The sequence below is a fragment of the Exophiala oligosperma genome (assembly GCF_000835515.1).
Source record: "Exophiala oligosperma strain CBS 72588 unplaced genomic scaffold supercont1.14, whole genome shotgun sequence".
Classification (NCBI taxonomy): Eukaryota; Fungi; Ascomycota; class Eurotiomycetes; order Chaetothyriales; family Herpotrichiellaceae; genus Exophiala; species Exophiala oligosperma.
This window is the reverse complement of record NW_015622831.1, coordinates 224,078-243,753: the sequence shown is the minus strand read 5'-3', so window position 1 is coordinate 243,753 and position 19,676 is coordinate 224,078. Positions and strand designations below refer to the sequence as shown.

The 19,676-nt window shown below is 50.4% G+C and overlaps 6 protein-coding genes across 6 annotated transcripts; 3 read left to right on the top strand and 3 right to left on the bottom strand.

Moving 5' to 3' along the window:
* Positions 1 to 165: 165 nt before the first annotated feature.
* On the bottom strand, positions 166 to 2,989 carry PV06_10606 (uncharacterized protein). Its single transcript, XM_016412172.1, has 4 exons — positions 2,508 to 2,989; positions 2,427 to 2,454; positions 1,828 to 2,361; positions 166 to 1,768 (listed from the first exon to the last, which is right to left on the bottom strand). The coding sequence occupies exons 1-4, from the start codon at positions 2,924 to 2,926 to the stop codon at positions 302 to 304; spliced, it is 2,448 nt and encodes an 815-aa protein (XP_016257480.1). The 5' UTR covers positions 2,927 to 2,989; the 3' UTR covers positions 166 to 301.
* A 2,395-nt stretch (positions 2,990 to 5,384) lies between these two features.
* PV06_10605 (uncharacterized protein) lies at positions 5,385 to 6,862 on the top strand (the record flags this gene model as incomplete). The annotated part of the gene is made up of 2 exons (XM_016412171.1): positions 5,385 to 6,648; positions 6,705 to 6,862. The coding sequence occupies 2 exons, from the start codon at positions 5,385 to 5,387 to the stop codon at positions 6,860 to 6,862; spliced, it is 1,422 nt and encodes a 473-aa protein (XP_016257479.1).
* Positions 6,863 to 7,245: 383 nt separating this feature from the next.
* PV06_10604 (uncharacterized protein) lies at positions 7,246 to 8,345 on the bottom strand. Its single transcript, XM_016412170.1, has 3 exons — positions 8,256 to 8,345; positions 7,979 to 8,196; positions 7,246 to 7,908 (listed from the first exon to the last, which is right to left on the bottom strand). The coding sequence occupies exons 1-3, from the start codon at positions 8,256 to 8,258 to the stop codon at positions 7,527 to 7,529; spliced, it is 603 nt and encodes a 200-aa protein (XP_016257478.1). The 5' UTR covers positions 8,259 to 8,345; the 3' UTR covers positions 7,246 to 7,526.
* Positions 8,346 to 8,474: 129 nt separating this feature from the next.
* Positions 8,475 to 10,869, top strand: PV06_10603 (uncharacterized protein). Its single transcript, XM_016412169.1, has 2 exons — positions 8,475 to 8,599; positions 8,657 to 10,869. Exons 1-2 carry the CDS (start codon positions 8,564 to 8,566, stop codon positions 10,622 to 10,624), a joined length of 2,004 nt encoding a protein of 667 aa, XP_016257477.1. The 5' UTR covers positions 8,475 to 8,563; the 3' UTR covers positions 10,625 to 10,869.
* A 5,369-nt stretch (positions 10,870 to 16,238) lies between these two features.
* PV06_10602 (uncharacterized protein) lies at positions 16,239 to 17,749 on the top strand (the record flags this gene model as incomplete). The annotated part of the gene is made up of 3 exons (XM_016412168.1): positions 16,239 to 16,294; positions 16,348 to 16,532; positions 16,608 to 17,749. 3 exons carry the CDS (start codon positions 16,239 to 16,241, stop codon positions 17,747 to 17,749), a joined length of 1,383 nt encoding a protein of 460 aa, XP_016257476.1.
* Positions 17,750 to 17,857: 108 nt separating this feature from the next.
* PV06_10601 (uncharacterized protein) lies at positions 17,858 to 19,250 on the bottom strand (the record flags this gene model as incomplete). Its single annotated transcript, XM_016412167.1, has 3 exons — positions 17,858 to 18,579; positions 18,675 to 19,076; positions 19,173 to 19,250. 3 exons carry the CDS (start codon positions 19,248 to 19,250, stop codon positions 18,007 to 18,009), a joined length of 1,053 nt encoding a protein of 350 aa, XP_016257475.1. The 3' UTR covers positions 17,858 to 18,006.
* Between the last annotated feature and the right edge of the window lie 426 nt (positions 19,251 to 19,676).

The window sequence follows — 19,676 nt, the reverse complement described above, 5'->3', positions numbered from 1 at the left end:
TGTCTTGAGCTTGACACTGATATCCGGGTTGGGCCTGGTTGGAGTTGGGATGTTGGTCGCTCACTGAGTAAACTGAAAATGAGCAAAAGCTGTTGAGTGGTAAGGAGGGAAAAGCGAAGACGTTGAAGAGCCCAAGGTATACAACTACCTAGGTAGGTAATTTTGCTGGAATTGGATAGACATTGACTAAAAGGTACAGAGCACAAAAGACCAAGGTATTTCTCCGTAGTGTAAAAGGTTGGGTATATAACAATGATGACCATGATGACCATGATCATGAATCAATTTTCCTCTACCTCCTTCACCAACCTCTCGAGAACATGGGGTTCCAACCCATCGAACTCCAATCCAACGGTCCGTAATCGAACCACCCCATTCCCCTGCCGGGCATGGTCGTGGGATTGTAGGTACTGTTGGTGTTTGGTGATGAAGATGATACGTCCCAACTATCTGGAAATTCCGGTCCCGTCATGGCATTGTTACCACCATACCCAAATGTGGTGGTACCACCAATATTATTATTATCCATTGACATGGTAGGAAGTATAGTTCCCGGCGCGGCAGTAGTGGTGGTGTCTTGAGCTGACGTGACACCGGGTTGTGTGTTTGTTGTTGTTGTGGCAGTTGAAGTATGAATTTCTGACAGTTTGAGTTTGATCTTGACAATGATCCTAGGTGCTTGACTTTCTTCTCCCCCCTGCTTTTCTCCCGTGTCGGAATTACTGGTAGCTGCAACCCTCGCATCCCAAGCTTGTAGGATGGCCCCCGAAAAGACTTTGAAGAGTGGGTTATCGTCGTCGGCCACTTCGGAAAACCTGGCGTCGTAATTGTCACTCATCACCGACCATGCTTGGTCGGCGTGCTTCTGTGTCGGTCTTTTTTCCAGACTACGGACGATGTGGATGTAAGCCGGAAAGGGGAAGTAATTGTGCATGTACCACGCGTAACCTTTTGTCAGTGGGGACGTCATCAGTCGAGTGTCACATTCCAACATTCTCATGGCGTAAGTCATGGCAGAGTCGTGTTGTTGAGCCGAAGACTCGAGGTGGTGTGACGAGTGTGGCGTGTTTGGATTCGAATGAGAATTGGGGCTCGGATTGGTGTTGGAATTCGAATGGTTGGTTGACGTTGTTGTTGTTGTTGTGTTTGATGACATCAATGATGAATGTCTTGAATGATGATCCAATAACCTGTTCCTAGCCAAATGACCCCTCGTAACCCAAACGGTCATGAAATGTAATGGATTTTCTGGGTTGCAAAACCGAAGATGTTTTGATTCCATCAAGTTTTCGAGAGTCGACAACTCATCGCCATGACCGGAAGAATCGACATTGTGATTGATGTGGTTGTGGTTGGTAGTGGCAAGACCTTTCAGAGCCGGATTTGTAAAGTCCAGATGAAATGAAGTGTGACGTACAAAGTCACTCATTTCACTCCTGGCGACGGCGAACAAAGTTTCCGATGGTCGGTCGTGAGGGATCGGGGTGGTTGTCATTTCGGCCCGGATGTCGGAATCGTTGATGTTGAGAGGTGTCTTGCAGTCCCAGGTGGGAGACAGCATTGTCGTCTTGTAGTCTGAAAGTTCACAGATTCGGTGATCGAAAATGACCAGTGACCACCACAGTCGTCGGCGCATTTCGGCTTCCAACAAACCACCACACTTGGTGTTGATGGACTCGTAGTGTATACCCAATCTTTGAGCTATACGCATGGCTATCCCCAACATGGACGAAACAGACCGAGGGTCCGTCCCTGGTCGGAATGATACCTGGATATTCTGATTAGCATTGGATAGTGACAACCTCGGTGGGAGATCTGTTGACGTACCAAGTAAAGGTACAATGCCACGAGACAATCGAGATCTTCGGTCCGTAAAACGTCACATTTCAAGAGAGCTTGTTCACATCCGAATTGGTAATTTTTCAGTAATTCATCCCGTGAGATGCCGAATAATGATTGACAATCTTCTTTGCCGAGACTGAGGACCGAAACGCAATAGATACCGAACATGAGCGCCTCGAGGGGAGGTGGGATGTTGGACAAGTTACCGGCCGCGTCGATCATTCGGGGTTGCAACGTGGGCGTGTGCGTCACGGCCAACAACGGATTGACGTTCTCCAGGTAGATTTGCCAGAGTCGAAAGATTTGGACTTGTTGTGGATGAAAAGGCGCCAGGTCGACGTTGGAGGAGCCGAAGCCAAATAGAGAGCGATTGATACCTTGAGACATTTGAGCCCATGCCCCTCTGACCACGGCTTTGCGGACAATTTCGTGTGGATAAAGGTTGTCCCTGTCGTTATCATCGTCGTCGTTGGTGTGGTCGTCATGATCACTGTCCTCGTCGGTATCGGCATTTCCAACCTACAAGGTTGACGATCAGTCCCGTGATATTTGACAGGAGAGGTGATTATGTATCGTGTACTTACATTTTGACGCATTGCCTGCCAGAAATCCCTTGTCGAAGTTAATTTGCATTCTGACATATATGGAGGAAGGTAACGCCTCACCTGGGTTCATAATCCGTGCCGGCTTTGATAGTTGAAAAAGATCGAGGTACTACTGCTGTTCCTGACCTCGGTCGCACGTCACTAGCATCGCCACCATGATCCCTGTCATTTCTAGCATGAGAGGCGTCGTCGTTGTTGGTATCTGTCGAGGACGGATGTAGTGGGTCGAATTCGACATTGTTTTGACGTAGGAGATCCTCATAATTCCGTAGACGGTTCAGAAGATCTCTTTCTGCAAACCTTCGACGCCTCTCACGCGGATTCTGACCAGCCGGGACACATTGACTGCCGGTTCTTCTGCAATTGTTGCAGGGAAATTGTCGGTCGCATTTGACTTTCCTCTGCTGACATAATACGCACGCCAGGACACGACGCGACTTTGTCGAGTTCATTGGAGATGGTTGATCAGTGGAGGACATTATAAATCAAGGGGAGGACATGGAAATCAAAACTGTCTCGAGCGAGAGAGTGTGAAAAGAGAGTCGGGGAGGGGATGGAAGGACGGACACGATACAGAGTAGAAGAATGGAGTATTTCGGACTCTTGAAATGTCCGAGGCAAGAAATGACCAGGGGCCAAAATGGGGAATAACCGGGCATCACCGGACTTTTCTATTTCCCGGGGGAAGAGTCTTTAGGGGGTGGCCAGTAGTATAGTAAGTCACTCCATACGAGATCTCATGGTTCATGGGAGATTGGAGATGAAAGAAAATGATGAATATAATAAGTATAGATATACGTCCTGCCAGACAGACCTTTCTCTAGTAAAAAAAACATCCAAAACAAAAAAACCACTACCCATCACTTTCCTCCATCATTTCTTTACAATGTCGAACACACATCCACCACCGTCGGAGGAACAAGACCAGACGACACGACAGTCTCCTGGTGACGACAATGACGACAACGAATACGCCGATGCAGAAGAAAACTTCAAGCCCAAGACCTTCAGGTTCTGGGCCATCATCTTGAGCGTGTACCTCGCCATCTTTCTGGTCGCCCTCGACCGACTCATCATCGCCACCGCCATCCCCAGCATCACCAATGAGTTTCATTCCGTCAATGACATCGGATGGTACGGCAGTTCCTACATGATGACGTGCGCCATCTTCAGTCCCCTCTCTGGTCGCATATACCAGCTCTACCCGACGAAATGGGTCTTCCTCGGCTTCATCACCGTCTTCGAGATCGGGTCCGCCATATGCGGCGCCGCTCCCAACTCTGGTGCCCTGATCGGCGGACGTACCGTTGCGGGGGCAGGTGCCGCGGGGATCTTCGGTGGAGGTATCCAGATAATCATGCCGATGGTACCGCTGCGCAAACGGCCAATCTTCACTGGCTTTTTCGGCTTGGCCTTTGGTGTGTCTTCCGTCATCGGTCCTTTCCTGGGAGGAGTCTTTACGGACAACAAGTAAGTGACGCCGCTGTGTCGTCGAGTCACGTCCATAGTGCTAACTGACCATAGGCATTTGACATGGAGATGGTGCTTCTATATCAACTTACCGATCGGAGGTGCCGCCATCTTGGCCATTTTCCTCTTCTTCAAACTTCAGTCCCCACCGAGGGAGAAAGTTCCGCTTCTTCAACAGTTACTGCGTCTGGACCCTCTGGGTTGTTTGTTCTTCGTGCCATCGATGATCTGTTTGATTCTGGCTCTTCAGTGGGGTGGAACCACGTACCCCTGGTCTGCACCCAAGGTCATAGGCGTCCTTGTCACATTCGCAGTCACGTTCGTCATGTTCCTCGTGGTCGAAGTCTTGACACCGAAAACTGCCATGGCACCCGCACGAGTCATCCTGAACCGGTCTGTCGCGGGCGGGATGCTGTCAATGTTCCTGATGATGGGCGCCACGATGGCCGTTTTGTATTACCTTTCCATCTGGTTTCAGTCGGCCCAAGGTCATTCCGCGTACCAGGCTGGCATACGAACGATTCCTCTGGTGGTCGCAATGGTCGTCTTCGGCATTATCGTTTCCGTGATCACGCAGAAGATCGGCTACTACGTCCCGGCGATGTACTTGTCCTCGGTGCTCCTCGCTGTAGGCGGAGGTATGCTCTCAACCCTCAGACCCGGCGCCGCGGCGAGAGAGTGGATCGGATATCAAGTCATCACTGGGTTTGGGATGGGTGCGGCGCAACAAGCTCCCTCACTGGCTCCTCAGAAGGTGCTGCCAAGGGCAGACGTGCCGCTCGGAACGGCCCTGATATTCTTCTCGGCCCAGCTCGGAGGCGCCGTCTTCGTGGCGGTCAGTCAGAATATCTTTGCACATCAGCTTATTGATAGCCTCGAGGCAATTTCAGGCGTCGACGCGCAGGCCATCGTCAAGGTTGGCGCGACGGCGTTCCGTCGTATCGTGCCCCCGAACAAGCTTGGGGCTGTCATTCAAGCATACAACCATTCCCTGACGAGGGTGTTCATACTGGCAGCCGCGCTGGGTGCCGGTACGGTGGTCGGGGCCGCGATGATGGAGTGGAAGAGCTTGAAGGACAAGAGCAGTGACGGTGCACCTGAGGAGAAATCTGACCCTGAGGATCAGAAGAATCCCGACTCGAAAGCTGAAAGTGTGAGCAAGACTGAAGTACAGGAGAAATGAGGTTGATCAGTGGTTGGTGATTTTTGGTTGAACAACATAAAATCCACTTTGGAGTTGAGCGACGACTGCGGCCAAGTCCGTGATAAGAATTTCATGGCTTGGACCGGATGTTCTATGCCAACGACTATTTCTGTAGCGCATAGCTGTATTGTTTTGTCGGGCTTGAGAAATAGAAATGTTATTATAATCTTTCGAAAAGTGTTTCTGAAGAGGTTGTATGTTGTGCCTTGCGACACAAAGGAGCGGAACAGGAGTCTTTTGTTGACACGGAGTATCTCGTCGCGATGAGTGCTAAGAGGATCCCACTTCTCGAAGTGAGCAAGCACAATCAAGATGACGATTGTTGGATCGCTCTGAACGGCGTGGTCTGGGATATGAGTGGTTTCGCTGCCAGACACCCCGGGGGTCGTGAAGCCATCGAAGAATTCTTCGGCCAAGACGGCAGTGAGGTTTACAATGGCATTCACAGTCCGACACTGGCGGAGAAGTTTCTGGGTCCAAGCAAGAAGATTGGTCTGCTCGAGGCTGGTGCTCCGAAGACGGACGATGAGACGGGCGAAGTACCTGTCGTCAAGCCCGACCTGGAGACGATCATCAGCATCCACGAATTCGAGAAAGTTGCAGAAAAAGCCTTCCGGCCGAAGTCGTGGGCGTATATTTCGGGGTCAACTGAAAACGGGCTGACGAAAGCTGCGAATCAAGACTGGTATCAGCGCATTTGGTTCCGGCCACGCGTACTGACAGGCGTAGGAGAGGTCGACATCAGCACGAGTATGTTTGGCCGGAAATGGGCATCCCCGATTCTCAACTGTCCGTTCTCATCGGCGATGCTTGCGCACCAAGACGGTGAACTTGCAATGGCCAAAGCGATCGGGGCCGGTGGAAGTCCAATGATCATCCCTACAATGGCATCGTATTCGGTTCAGGAGATTGTCCAGGAACTTCCCCCGAAACATCCATTCTTCTTTCAACTATATGTGCACAGTGACAGGGAGGAAATGATGAAATTGCTCGACGAAGTATGCAAGTTGAAGCCTCAAGGTATTCTAGTGACGGCAGATCTTCCCGTCATGTCGAAGCGAGAAAGTTACACGAAATTCATTGCCCTCGAGAATCAAAAGAAACAAAAGAAGCCCGTTGATGTGGAAGCGTCACAGCGACCATCACAAGCAACCATAACACCAGACCTCAAATGGGAAGACATAGAGTTTGTCAAGAAATATACAGGACTGCCGACATTCGTCAAGGGCATCCAGTGCGCGTCAGATGCGAAAAAGTCGCTAGAGATTGGTTGTGCAGGTCTATACATTTCGAATCATGGCGGAAGGGCTTTGGATACAGCGGCTCCGTCGATTCTGGTGTTACTGGAGATTCAGGCAACTTGCCCAGAGATCCTGGACCAGCTGGAGGTGTTTATCGACGGTGGCATTCAAAGAGGAACCGACATTCTCAAGGCCATCTGCCTGGGCGCCAGTGCGGTCTGCTTGGGAAGGCCATTCTTTTACTCTTTGGCATATGGAGAAGAAGGTGTCAGGCATTTGATCAAGAGTAAGTCGAGGTGTGTCAGTGAGCAAAGATGATCTGTCGGCTAATTAATTCCACAGTTCTTGAGGAGGAGCTTGCTACTGCTATGCAGCTACTGGGCATAACGAGTCTGGACCAGGCACATCCCGGACTTGTCAATACTGGAGAGTTGGAATCGTTGATATATCGCGGGGATCATCATCCCTGGGCTCGAAAGCCACAACGAGCACGGTTATGAGAGGGGAAGAAGATGAGGATGAGGTGTTGACGCGTGGAGGACACTCAAATATCAAGAAATACACGCATTAGAGATATCTGACGCTAGAGTTGAAGATTCACTAAAAGTAGATGATCAGTCTTGGCATGCAAAAACTATCTATTTCTCTTTGGCTTCCAATTTCTTTTCCAAGCTCGAATTTTTATTCCTTCAATTTCTTTTGCTCATGATATTCCCAACACCGACATAGACTTATATATGTCGCGATGTATAATGAACAATCTGTTCGACGTATGTACTATTGCAACCAACCAGGATCAACAAAACACTTCTGGTCCAGGACGATGCCATTTCGACCTGTTTCATAACAAACAGATCATCATCGATTGTTTAATCAAATATTGCTTCTATCTATGCTAGAGCTGGCCGTTTCATTTTGCCCCAAAACGAGTCAGTGTGGACAGGGAAGCTAGAATAGTACCAGGTCTCGATCAACGGTCAGATAACAAAATCTGGTCGCGGGACTTCCACGGATCTCTACTGCTACAGCTTCTCAATGAGCTTGTAGGTTGATTTATGTGGAGACAATAAAAGATCAATGTTGAAATCGTTTCTTTCCGGTCCCTGTTGTACATGGTCTTTGTACAGACTTAGAAAATCTCACACCGCCAGTATCGCATTCGTCTCAATGAAAAACGCCCGCCCTGGTCATGACAGCACGGAAATCCTCGACATTGACGCCTCTCCCAATTCCTTGCCCTCCATTCGCCTCTAATATCATAGCCTTGAGAACGTCGTCACTGACGTCTTCTTTCAAGGTCTTTGCAACGATCCGTAGATCTTGTAGGCGAATCACCTGCTCATGGTTTGCCGGGGCTTGTCCGGGGTGAAATAGATCAAATGCCGTCTGGACTTCCTCATCCTTTGCTTCGTCCGTCTTTGACTTGAGCTGAAGGGCGCACAAGGCAAGAAAGTGCGGATAAGTGACATAACCTGATGAATCCGGATCCAGGGTATCGATGAATTCCTGCATCTCTGACTGACTCTTTGGAGCGAGGCCTTGTGCTCTGCAGAAACAGAGGGTTCAGTGTTACCATTTATGCCGCCAACGACTGGGCGCGTACGAGTGGAACTTACCGGAATGCATCTTTCACCTTGCTGGTAGGGATGACTCCTTCTTTTTCGTCCTCATATTCTTCCACATCGTCTATGCGGAAGAGGTTCCACGCCTCTTTGATCTCGAATTCTTCTTCTGCGGTAATCTCATTCTCCTTTGCAAGTTTGGAACGTCGAGATGTAGAAGTTGAACCTTTGGACGCGCTGGCTTTGCCCTTGGCGGCTGTTTTGCGCGGTGGCTACAGTAAGAGGTTGTCAGCGTGCGCAATGTAGGTTGAACACGGATGGAAGTGCCCACCATGTCTCTAGGGATGAGTAGTATTCCCGTCACATGTCTACAAGGACAAGGCTGTGTCGAGTGAGTGGTGCAGTATAAGATGGAAATGAGTGGAATGGTTGGCGTCAATGTTCGAGGCTGAAGCCGATGACGCCACATTGAATTAAATGCAAATTGTGGCTGACGAATTAATTGCCGCCTTGTCCATCATCAACACCGACAACAATATCAATATCCCTTCATTCTTTCATAATCCTATAGACATCATACTTAGACTCGATCTGCCAATGCGATAGACATCTGTTTTCGTCAATTACTTCTCATCAAACATGGATGTCCAATTATACGTCTATGATCTCTCGCAGGCAAGTCATCGCTCCCTTTCGAGTGGCAATCTCCCTCTTTCTGACCGGTATTTCCAGGGATTGGCCAGACAGTATTCCATGGCCCTGACGGGCGTACAGATAGACGCCATATATCATACAGCAATCGTCCTCAACGATGTGGAATATTTCTTTGGCCAGGGTATACATAGAAAAGTCCCTGGATCAACCCACCACGGCCGCCCCATGAAGATCATCCCTTTGGGTCAGACAGATCTGCCACTCGACGTGATCGAGGAGTACATCGAATCTCTCGAAGACATCTACACTCCAGAATCTTATGACTTGTTTGTCCACAATTGCAACAACTTTAGTCAAGATCTGGCCATGTTTCTCGTCGGCAAGAGTATCCCTGACGAGATCCGAAGTCTTCCAGAGACGTTCCTCAGAACACCCATCGGCCAGATGCTCCGTGGCCAGATAGACCAGTCTATGCGCACAATGACTCAAGCACCTGACGCGGTGTCGGGAAGAAATGCTTCTTCAAGGACTCCTACTACGACGACGACGACACCAACATCAAAGCTGGCCAACGGTACTACGATCCCTCCTAGACCTGTGAGTAATGGGGTCGTGCACAAAGCCCACACGCCGGCCATCATCAACGCCCAACAAGCAACAGATGAACCTGGTCATGTCCATTATGTTTCCTCCATCTCCGAACTCGACGCTCTCCTCTCTTCAGCTCGTCACTCATGCGCAGTGATATTCTTCACATCCGCAACATGCCCACCTTGCAAAATCGTCTACCCGACCTACGACGAGCTTGCTGCCGAAGCCGGCACGCGAAGCGGCGCCAAACTCATCAAGATCGACATATCGGCCTCGCACTCCGCTCACGCCATCGCACAGCGTTACTCCGTCCGTGCGACACCGACTTTCATCACGTTCCTCAAAGGCCAGAAACAAGATGAATGGGCCGGGGCCAACTCGGCACAATTACGCGGCAATGTTCGCCTCCTGCTTCAGATGGCACGACCCAAACAACACCAGCACGCGACTTTGAAACTACCTTCTTTTCAACGCTTCATCAAGAAGCCCATACTATACTCCCGTGCACCACCGCTCGATAAACTCCTGGCCAAGATCGGACCGAAGTTTTCGTCGGGCCAATCCGTCCAGGACCTCGTCTCGTACATCCGCACGAGAGACGAAAAGGGCATGACGGAGGCACCTCTCCCCAATCTACACGCATTTAGTGATTACCTCACAACGTCATACGCGTCGCTTCCCACCGAGACACACTTCGCTGTCATTGACCTTGTTCGTTGTGCGGCCGTCGATTCTCGAGTGTCGAGTTTTCTCTCGACAGAACATGGTCACAAGTTGCTTAGCACGGTGTTGTCTCACGGAGACGAATTTTCCTCGTCGCCATATAATATCCAATCCACGAGTTTACAACTCGCGTGCAACTTGTTCAGTTCGAATGTCTTTCAAGAACAACTGTTTCACACCCACACTCAAACGCACACAAACGGAGGAGCCACGAATGGTGATAATGGATTGAAACTTAAAAACATGATTGAATCGCTCGCATCACAGTGTCTACTGTCACCACACCTCAATGCCCGATCCATGGCGGCGGCACTGGTTTACAATCTGGTGGCGTACGTGCATAATGAGCGTGTGAACCCGGCGGTACACGAAGACGACAAGGGCGACGACAAGAACGGCGGCGATGGTGAAGGAGAAGAAGCCACGACGGCACCGAGTGACGACCTTTCCGCGGCGTTGTTGGAGAGTATCATTTCATTCGAGGATGTCGCGTCGGCTTCGAGGTCCGGTGCTGCGAGTACGGGCAACGTCAAAGAATCATTCCACGCCCTCCTTTTGGCGTTGGGGATGCTCCTCTACGGTTGTCCTCCTGAGAATATGCTCTGGGATTTGTGTACGGCCATGGATCTACGAGAGACTCTAAAGGGCCTCAAAACTTCCAAGCTGGGCGTCAAGGATGAACCGTTGTTGAAGGAAGTCGGGGATGAATTGCTGGGGAAAGGAGGTTTCTAGAAAATCCCGAGAGCACAGCAGAGTACTTTTTTGACGATGTCATCGAGGTGGGAAATCTTCAATTCCGTCATATTCATGAGCCAACCCCCGACCGTTTCTCATCTTTTGCCAATACGGTTCGTTATCTGACGAACCCGGGTTGCCCGAGAAGATTTTGCTTGAACCTCTCAAACTTCTCGCGGTTTGGCTGATGACGACCGAGTTTTGTGTAGTCAATAAACAACACTCTTGACACAGAGACAAATGTACACTTTGTTCTTCTTCTTCACATGGTGTTTTGAAATTGTGTGGATAAAGATTTTTTTCTTTGTACTCGAGCGATAGAAGTAAGAGAAGTTGAGCTTCCTCAGAAATAACTTGATTCAAGTTCTTTTGTACCTTTAAACTGTTACCAATCAATCGCAATAACGCAGACTTTATATTATCGACTACAATTTCAATTGTACGATCGCGGTTCTTGGTAAAGTCCTTTGCATTTTGCTTGATTTCAACCGCCACCATCCAGCAAGAAGCAGCACCCACGTATGCCCACGAGTGATGTAAACTGATCAACTTCATCTACGAACGACACGTCGCGTGCGCCCTGCCTAGCCGGACCCCGACATTCTGGGCACTCAACAGATCCGGACAGTTTGGCTTCTACGCCCTGTATCCGACTCGGCGTCGATTTGAAAGGAGATTACTATCACTTCACCAGACTCACGACCCAAGACAACTGTACTACCATGCGCAACCCATATACAAACGCTGTAGTTAGGCGGGATCTGTACGATCTTGGCCCCAGCGAATGACACCCACTGATTTGACAAGGCGAAGGATAGCAAACTGTCCGAGTTTGATGCGGAAGCCGCACAATACCAACTCAGCTCCTCAAATGATTCCTCGGTGTGATGAAGTTCTCCTGTTCGCATGTCCCATACTTGGAGGGTTCCGCTCTTTGACGTTGTCGCCAAGAATTGGCCATCCTCCGAGAAAGTGGGTGTATTGCCCCAATGAGAGCGACGTTGTCCATCTTTGTATAAGACTTCTATTCTTCTTTTCTTCTTCTCCCAGGTTGCTGTGACCGATCCTTCCGGAAGCAAACTTACCAGACTGTCAAACGTGGCATCTTCATGCACAGCGCAAAGCTCATGACTCTCCAAGTTCCAGACTCGAGGAGTCTGATCAGCCGCATGCGATGCTAAAAGTTGCCCATCTGGCAAGAATTTCAGGCTGTGATGTCTCGGTCAGAGTCATTATCGCAATCAGTGCCCGCGTGCCCTGAGCGCCAAACCAAGTTTTCATCTTCAAAGCTTCTATCTGATTCCTCTCCATGGTCGCCATCCAGTGGTTTGGTCGAATTCAGCGATTATGGTACTGTGGGCCTAGCGTCAGTGCTGGGAGCACTCTCTGCATTTGCACTCGCCGTGGAGGTCAAGGCTGAGGTTCCGATATTTGACACTGCCAGTCGCTCCTTAACCCAAGAGAAAGAGTGGGAGGAATTTGCCGGTCGGGATTTCTACCACAAAGGAAAATAGCCGATGGATTTACCGAGTGACATTGTACTACGCCATTTAGAAACCCTTTGACTCACTCACTCTACTGGCGGCTAGAGCACTTCAGTCCCTTTCAAGCTTCGAGAAGCCTTTTCCCCAGCTGCAGAATCTTATTTGATTTCAAATAAGGGATGGATGCAGATATCACTACCCGACTACGGAGTATATATTAAGCATCTCCACGACATGCCTCGAAGATCAAAACGGCATCCTCAGAAGAGTATCTGGGAAGGCAAAGTTGTTCCAACGAGCTGGACGATTCAAAAATATCGTGAGCAATGGCACAATCATTGAAGGGTCGCCTAAGGCTTGCCTTTCCGGACACGGGACCTCGGATGGCGTTTGTGGCTGTCTACTGTTCGGTGAGTCCTTCGAGGCCAGAATGACAGCGCGGTATAATAAGGTGAGCTAACAGATATTTCCAGTTCGGTGCGATCATGTTTGGTATGGGTACGTATAAGGACGTCCAAGTCCAGATACATTTATAGCTCATGAGACTGATGGAATCTAGACTACGGATTCTGGTCCGGGCTGCTCGGCATGCAGCAGTTTGTGAAAGACTTCGGCATCTACGATGCTAACACCAAATCCTATATTCTACCGTCGAGCTGGGTGTCTGCGGGTAGTGGAATACCTATCGCCGGCCTTGCAATTGGCGCTCTTCTAGCAGGACTCATCAGTAAACGCATTGGGCGCGTCCGAGCCTGTCGGTATTTGGCTTACATGTCCATTGTGGGAAGCTTGATCATGACAACGGCCATCACATCCTACTGGCAGATCATGGTTGGACGTTTCATCAACACTGCAGCACTTGGACTCCTCGCTAATACACTCCCGGTCTATCTCGCCGAAGTAGCGCCACTGCGTCTCCGTGGATCGCTGATCAATGTCTATCAATTCTCGATTGGAATCGGCGCTGTTCTTGTCGGCACTATCAACTGGGGGATGAATACTCGAACAGACCAGTGGGCGTATAGGCTGGTTCTGCTCATCCAAGTCCCTCTCGCCCTCGTGTTCGCGATTGGATCCTTCTTCATTGTGGAGAGCCCTCGTTGGCTTATTGGAAAATCCCGTGAGACCGAAGCTCAGAAGAACTTAGCGATCCTCCGCCCATACGTTTCACGGGATGTGATCACACATGAGGTGCAGTTACTCGTGGCTGCGGAAGAGGAAAATAAAACCCACTTCAGCAGCGGTTGGCTGGAATGCTTCAGGTAGTCCTGCTCCTTCGCGATGATCCCCTTGGCCCCCTCATTGTGAACGGTCGGAACGCTGACAAGAATACAGGGGCTCCAATCTCCGCCGAACGCTGATTGCAACTGGTGTACAATGTTTCCAGCAAGCACAGGGTAACTCGTTTGTCGGTTCGTATATTGTGCTCTTTGTTCAGAGTATGGGTGTCGAAGACGTATACAAGGTTGTCGTTCTGTACTTGTTTACCTTTTGCATGTCAGCGGCTTTCGCTTTTTATATCCCCGATCGCTTTGGCCGTCGGTGGATCATGACGGGATCTACAGTCGTTCTGGCCACTTGTATGTTCGCTGTAGGCGGACTCGCAGGTTCCAGCAAGGCACATACTCAGGCTTACCGGCAGGGAGCACTGGCATGCCTATTCGTTTGGGACATCGTAATGACTGTTGCTTGGAGCAGTTGGTACGAGTCATTCCATTCCTGAAAGATGGTGTTATCATACTAACATCAACGCAGCGTGTGGATTGTTACCGCTGAGGTTTCCACCTTGCAACTCAGAGAAAAAACGATCACAATCGCTACGATCAGCGGCTTTTCGACCTCAATCCTCATTACATTTATAAGCCCCTACATTCAGGATCCGGGACAGGGCGACCTCGGACCGCGTATAGCCTTTCTTTGGGGGGCCTTCTCCATTTCCGCATTTGTTTGGGCTCTATTCTATCTGCCAGAAACAGGCTTCCGCAGTTTGGAAGAGCTTGATGAGCTATTCCATGAAAAGGTGTCTGTGTGGCAGTTTAGGAAATACAAGGCAGCCAGCTATGGAGCTCAAGAGTCTCAGCTTGAGATGCATAGCCAGACAAAGGATCTGCATCTGGTCACTGTCAAAGAGACAGGTAACGCTTAACGAGCGAAATTCTCGCTACCAAGGAGGTGGCATGAGTTGCTGGAAACTCGCAGGAATCCCTCTTTTGAGTAAACACCATTCTGTGAAGTTGTCTACTTTGTCGATATGGCTTAGCAAGCAAAGTGGCTATTAACGCTTTGTGACCAGCAATGTTACGCTACAGTCTGATTTTTTCGATATCAAAATTATGCTGTGAGTATCTGGCATTCATTCGATAGTGAATCTTTGTAATTCCATCCCGGGGAGGCCTGCTGTTCTGATGCTTACCCGTTATATTCCTAGCAATGAGAGCCAGCTGCCGTTACGTGGGTTTATATGTCTCTAGACACGAGTTTTACAAGCATGCGTTACACATCACTTTGCCCATTTTACATTCAAGATATTGAGTGGCTATGCTCCAGTAAGTTTAATCAAGGGCGAGTGAGAGATAAAGATAAGATTCTGGTCAGTGAATGATGGCCTTGAGGTGCCTCCCTTTGTTCGGATCTATTGAACGGGAAGAGATAGCGTCCCGCGGAGTACTCCCTTCAGCGCAAGTCGAGACCTTACACTAGTCTCAGCAGGCTCCTTTTAACGCCGTGTGAAGTCACTCTTTTATATTATAGTGGCCCTGGAAGAGCACTTCTTATTGATGAGGTAGTTTGTCGAGCGTTAACTAGGCCCTATGCGATGGTCAATACGACAACGAGAACCGCCACAATTCGAGAAAGATTGACGCTCCTTTTTACTATACAACTAGACAGAGAACGGCATCTCAGTGATTAGAGCCAGACTCGTTCATTCGTTATGGATAGTTGACACTATCTGAAACGCGGTAATGGTGAGGGTCAGTCTTCGACCGCAGCGATCAGCGAGATGAAAAGACGCAGGCGCACGACAAGATCATCTCAAGCATGAAAATTACGTTGAGCTTGAAGACATCCTCAAATCTGAGAGCCTGGAAGCAGAGGATCCGATAGCTTGACATGTATGAAAATATTCTGGTCGTGTCAGGTGTTTCTCCTATGGTCAAAAGAAGAGTTATTCCAACCGATTCCGGACGAAATTCCGCCCATATAGGAAGCTGTTAGTATGCCTCCTTTGCTCGCATTTTCGCAGCCCGAGGTAGGCATAACTCAGTGCAGCTGACAATGCATACCAAAATAGTGGCCCGTTCATGTCCTTGACCAGATCCATATCCCGGACCCTCTTAGGCAGTTACATGGCTGTTGATGGTTCTCGGTCTCCTTGTCTTCGCAGGAGAGCAGGGGTTGCTCGAAAGATGAATCCTCGCTCGCCCGTTTGTTACAGGTCAACTCACAAATCTGTAGCAAGGTGTAAAAGTGAGGCTTCTTCTTTCATGCCTACGAAACCTCAACCCCAGGTTTCGGGCATTGGGGCCCCAGGCAGGTGGAAGCGAACTCACATTGCTCGTCGATCCTGGCGGGTCGAGACTACACCTTCAAAGCTTGCGTGGCGGCAGTGTGTCGGATAAGGGCCATTCAAGATCAACAAAGTTAGACAAGTAACAATCGTTTCATGATTGCTGGGTGTAGAGAGTGAAGTCTACGTGCGACGGAGGATATGCCAGGGCATGAAGAAGGTCACACTAGCTTGCCACGCACGGGATGAAAATGTGGGCCCAAATTGCCGAGCCTCAGTATTGGTCGGCTTTTTGTCGTCTACACCTGGAATTAAGCGAGCTTGGCCTGGTGAGCCCGCTGGGTTATATCTTCGTCGGTCAAAGGTTCCTCTGGGGCGGTCAATCCGAGCCAAAAGACAAACAATTGGCAACTTCTCAAAGTCCACTCCGCTAAGGTTGCTCGAGGACGAAATTCCCCAACAAAGGATACTTCGGACGGCAAACCAAACACAGATGCTTCTGGTACACATAAAGGCAGTATCAATCCACATGTATATTCTATTATCTCGCCCTTCAGTAGCCTCGAGATGTCAAAGCTACCAATAATTGCACCAGAACCATCCACAAGTATCGACAGCCATGTCTTCCGGCAATGCTACTACCCAAATCCTTACGACTGTTCAGAAGACTTCCCAGTATGTTTATTACGACCGCTTCAGACGGCTTGTTGGCTGACATGGAGGTACAGGTTGCCTTTGCTTGACCGGCGATTTGCAGTGCTCAAGGCGTCCCTTGTCAAGACGGAAAACAAGCAGAAAGTAATTGAATCGTACGGACGCCTTCTCGATGTCCTGAGCTCGGAAGTCAAACGTATTCAGAATTCCGGGCCCTTTATGGTTCCTGAGATTGACTTCGAAGATTTGCGAAAGAATGGTAAGCGTGCCTCTCCTGAAAAAAGGGCGAATCCGACTGGCCAGCCACCTCAGAAACTCATGACATGATTCACAGGGGGCGATCTTCCTCCAGATTTTGCCGACCTTGTCCGAGACAGAGGCTGCGTGATCCTGCGCAATGTTGTTCCCGAAGAGCAAGCAGTTGAATGGGGAGCCAAGCTCAAGGATTACGTTCATCGCCACCCCGGAGTAGGCGGTGTCCCTTTCAACAAACCCGCCGGGTGGAACGTCTACTGGACCGAGCCTCAGGTCCAGATTCGGTCACACCCAGCAGTCCTGGAAGCAATGAACAGCGTGTCTCGATTGTGGTACGTCTCCGACCCGTCACTGCCGATCGATCTCGGTACGCAGGTCGTGTATCCAGACCGGATCCGGATCCGCCAGCCGTCCGACGACCCCGACCAATTTCCCCTGAAGCCTCACCTCGACAGTGGCGGGACCGAACGCTGGGAAGACGAGGCTTACCGGCGCAACTACGCCGCCATCTTCGAAGGTCGATGGCAAGATTGGGATGGATGGGCGGCAGACGAACGCCTCAACGCCCGCAGCGACCTGTACGCCAACGAGACGTCTTGCTCGGCCTGGAGAAGTCTCCAAGGCTGGATGTCCCTGTCGCACACCAACACCGGCGAGGGCACGCTGCGCCTCCTTCCCAGCCTCAAGGCGTCCGTGGCATACCTGCTCCTCAAGCCTCTTTTCGTCGACGGCGAGTTTGACGAATCCCAACCCACATTCCCGGGCGCCACTCCCGGGAGCACGCAGTTCTTCCCGAGCCCCGAACACCACCCTCACCTGGCCCTCGACCGGGCCCTGATCGGGATCCCTCCCGTCAAGCCGGGTGACTATGTCTTCTGGCACTGTGATTTGGTCCACGGCGTGGATTCCACCAATCCGGGAGAGAACGACTCCACCGTCTTCTACAACGCATGCAATCCTCTGACGCCGTACAATCTCGACTCTCTGCTCAGCACCCGGGAAGCATTCCTGAAAGGCGTACCGCCGCGTGACTTTGAGAGGCTACAAGAAGGGTATGAGGTGGAAAACCAGCACGAGGACTGCGGTGCGCGCTTGGAGAACATTCTATGCGACGATGGATTGAGGGCAATGGGATTTTTGGCGCTGGATGAGGATGCCGAAGGGCTGACAGAGGGACAAAAAAGAATGAGGGTGTTGGCAAATGAAGTCTTGGGGTTGTAAAAGTCGGAATCCATAAGGCTTCAATGCCTGCCAGTCGTCAACTCCCCGGGCCAACTTATGTGAATGTATGCTAATCGTTGTGTGGATTTCTCCGTCATCTGTATTTTCAAGCTTTTTCCATTCAGACGATCTCGTCAACATCTCTAATAGTGTTTGGCCTCCTGATTCCATCTGGAGCAGAAAGTATGCACCATTGCACAGATGGGTATCCTACTTTTCCATGAGCCATTGATTCACCCTTGATCCATCGTATCATTTTACAATCCACCAGAAGAACATTTCCGATCAAGTAGCCAACCAATGCCGTTCTTCGCATCTTCATGATACTTTGGAACTGCAGGGTGATCCGGATGCGTATACCAAAACACATGAGGAAGGCCGGGATAGATGTCGACTTTGGTCTCGATGTCGTTCAGCCGTAGCTCCCGCTCGTATATCAGGGCCTCGTCCCTCAACATGTCCGCTCCACAGATCTGAAAGTAAGCAGGAGGGAGATTTGCGTGCCCGGTGGGCCACAGTAAAGGACTCCAGAGTGGTGAGAATACGTCGGGCTCGCTGGCCTTGTCGTAGAGGAGGATGGAGGCCAAATCCAAGGAAATGCCGTCGCGAAATTGCTCTCGGCTCCTGTACAGTGGCCGGTATTTCTCCGGCACCGCCTGATGTGCCAAGGCAGGCGTGACGCTGAGGTAGATTCCCGTCAGTGGCGGGGAGAGCTTTTCGTCCCGGGCCCGATGTGACAAGGGGATGGTGATGTGGCCTCCTGCCGAACACCCTCCCAAGATGAAGCCCTTGGTCAAGTCGGCCCCGATACTGGCGGGATTCGATGTGAGCTGCGCTTCGCATGTCAGCGCCGCCCCGAGGCAAGGGGACTACTCTGCAGAGCAGCATCCGAAGGGGGTTGACCCGGTGGAAGGACCCGACTCACCCATTGAAGTGCATCCCATACATCCTCATGTGCTTGGGGGAACCTGTGCTCCGGGGCCAAACGATACTCGAGCGACAGCGCGACACATCCAAACTCGAGCGCGGCTCGAATGCACAGCGGCGACTCCATCTCCGCGCTACCGAAGAGGAACCCGCCTCCATGGAGCACGACAAAGAGTGGCCTACCGCCAACAGAATCCTGCCCGGATCGATACAAGAGGCCACGAGTCTTGTGGCCGTCGCGGCAGGGAATGAATATCTCTCTCTCCGAAACTCGACCCGTGACCGTTTCCAGGATCTTGTCGGCATCTTGGCGACTTTTCGCTTCCCACTTGATGCGTTCATCGGGAAGACCATCCAGCGACGGCTCTGGCTTGGGGTCATGTTCTAAATCTTTCGCGACCTGTGTCCTTTGTTACTCTTCTAAAGTATCAACCTAGAGCTTCTGCCTGATGGCTCGAAAGACAGTTCGCGAATCGCCAGACGTCTCCCAACTTACCTGTGCAAAATAATCATCAAGCCGTCCAAAACTTTCCCATGTCGATGGATGGTTTATCGAGGCCTTTGCTGCACCCATCCTTGATACTTGGCTCTCCAAGTGGTTATCATACGAGATCAACTTGTTTGTTTTCGTTCATCAATCCCCACCGTGGGTGGCCGACATTCAAGGACCAAGAGCAGCCTTTCGCAATCTCGAAGATGCAACGATCCGGACAACCGCTATCTGGAAAAACAGCCGCTCAAGGTACTCTTTATGCTTTTGTAACACTGATTTTGATCACGGCTTTCTCAATAGTTTGTTGGTCACTGTGTTTGCTCGGCTGTTCATTTGTCTAAGAGGAACGCGGACTCCACCAGACTACCACATTTCCCCAAGAGGATCCGTAGGGTCGGCTAATACCCCTGGCAAGCTATGCGAAGTTCCGGTATCTTTAGATGATCGGCTTCGGCTTAGTACGTATAGAAGGCCCTCTGGCCAAGATTCATTACTGTTCTACAAGTC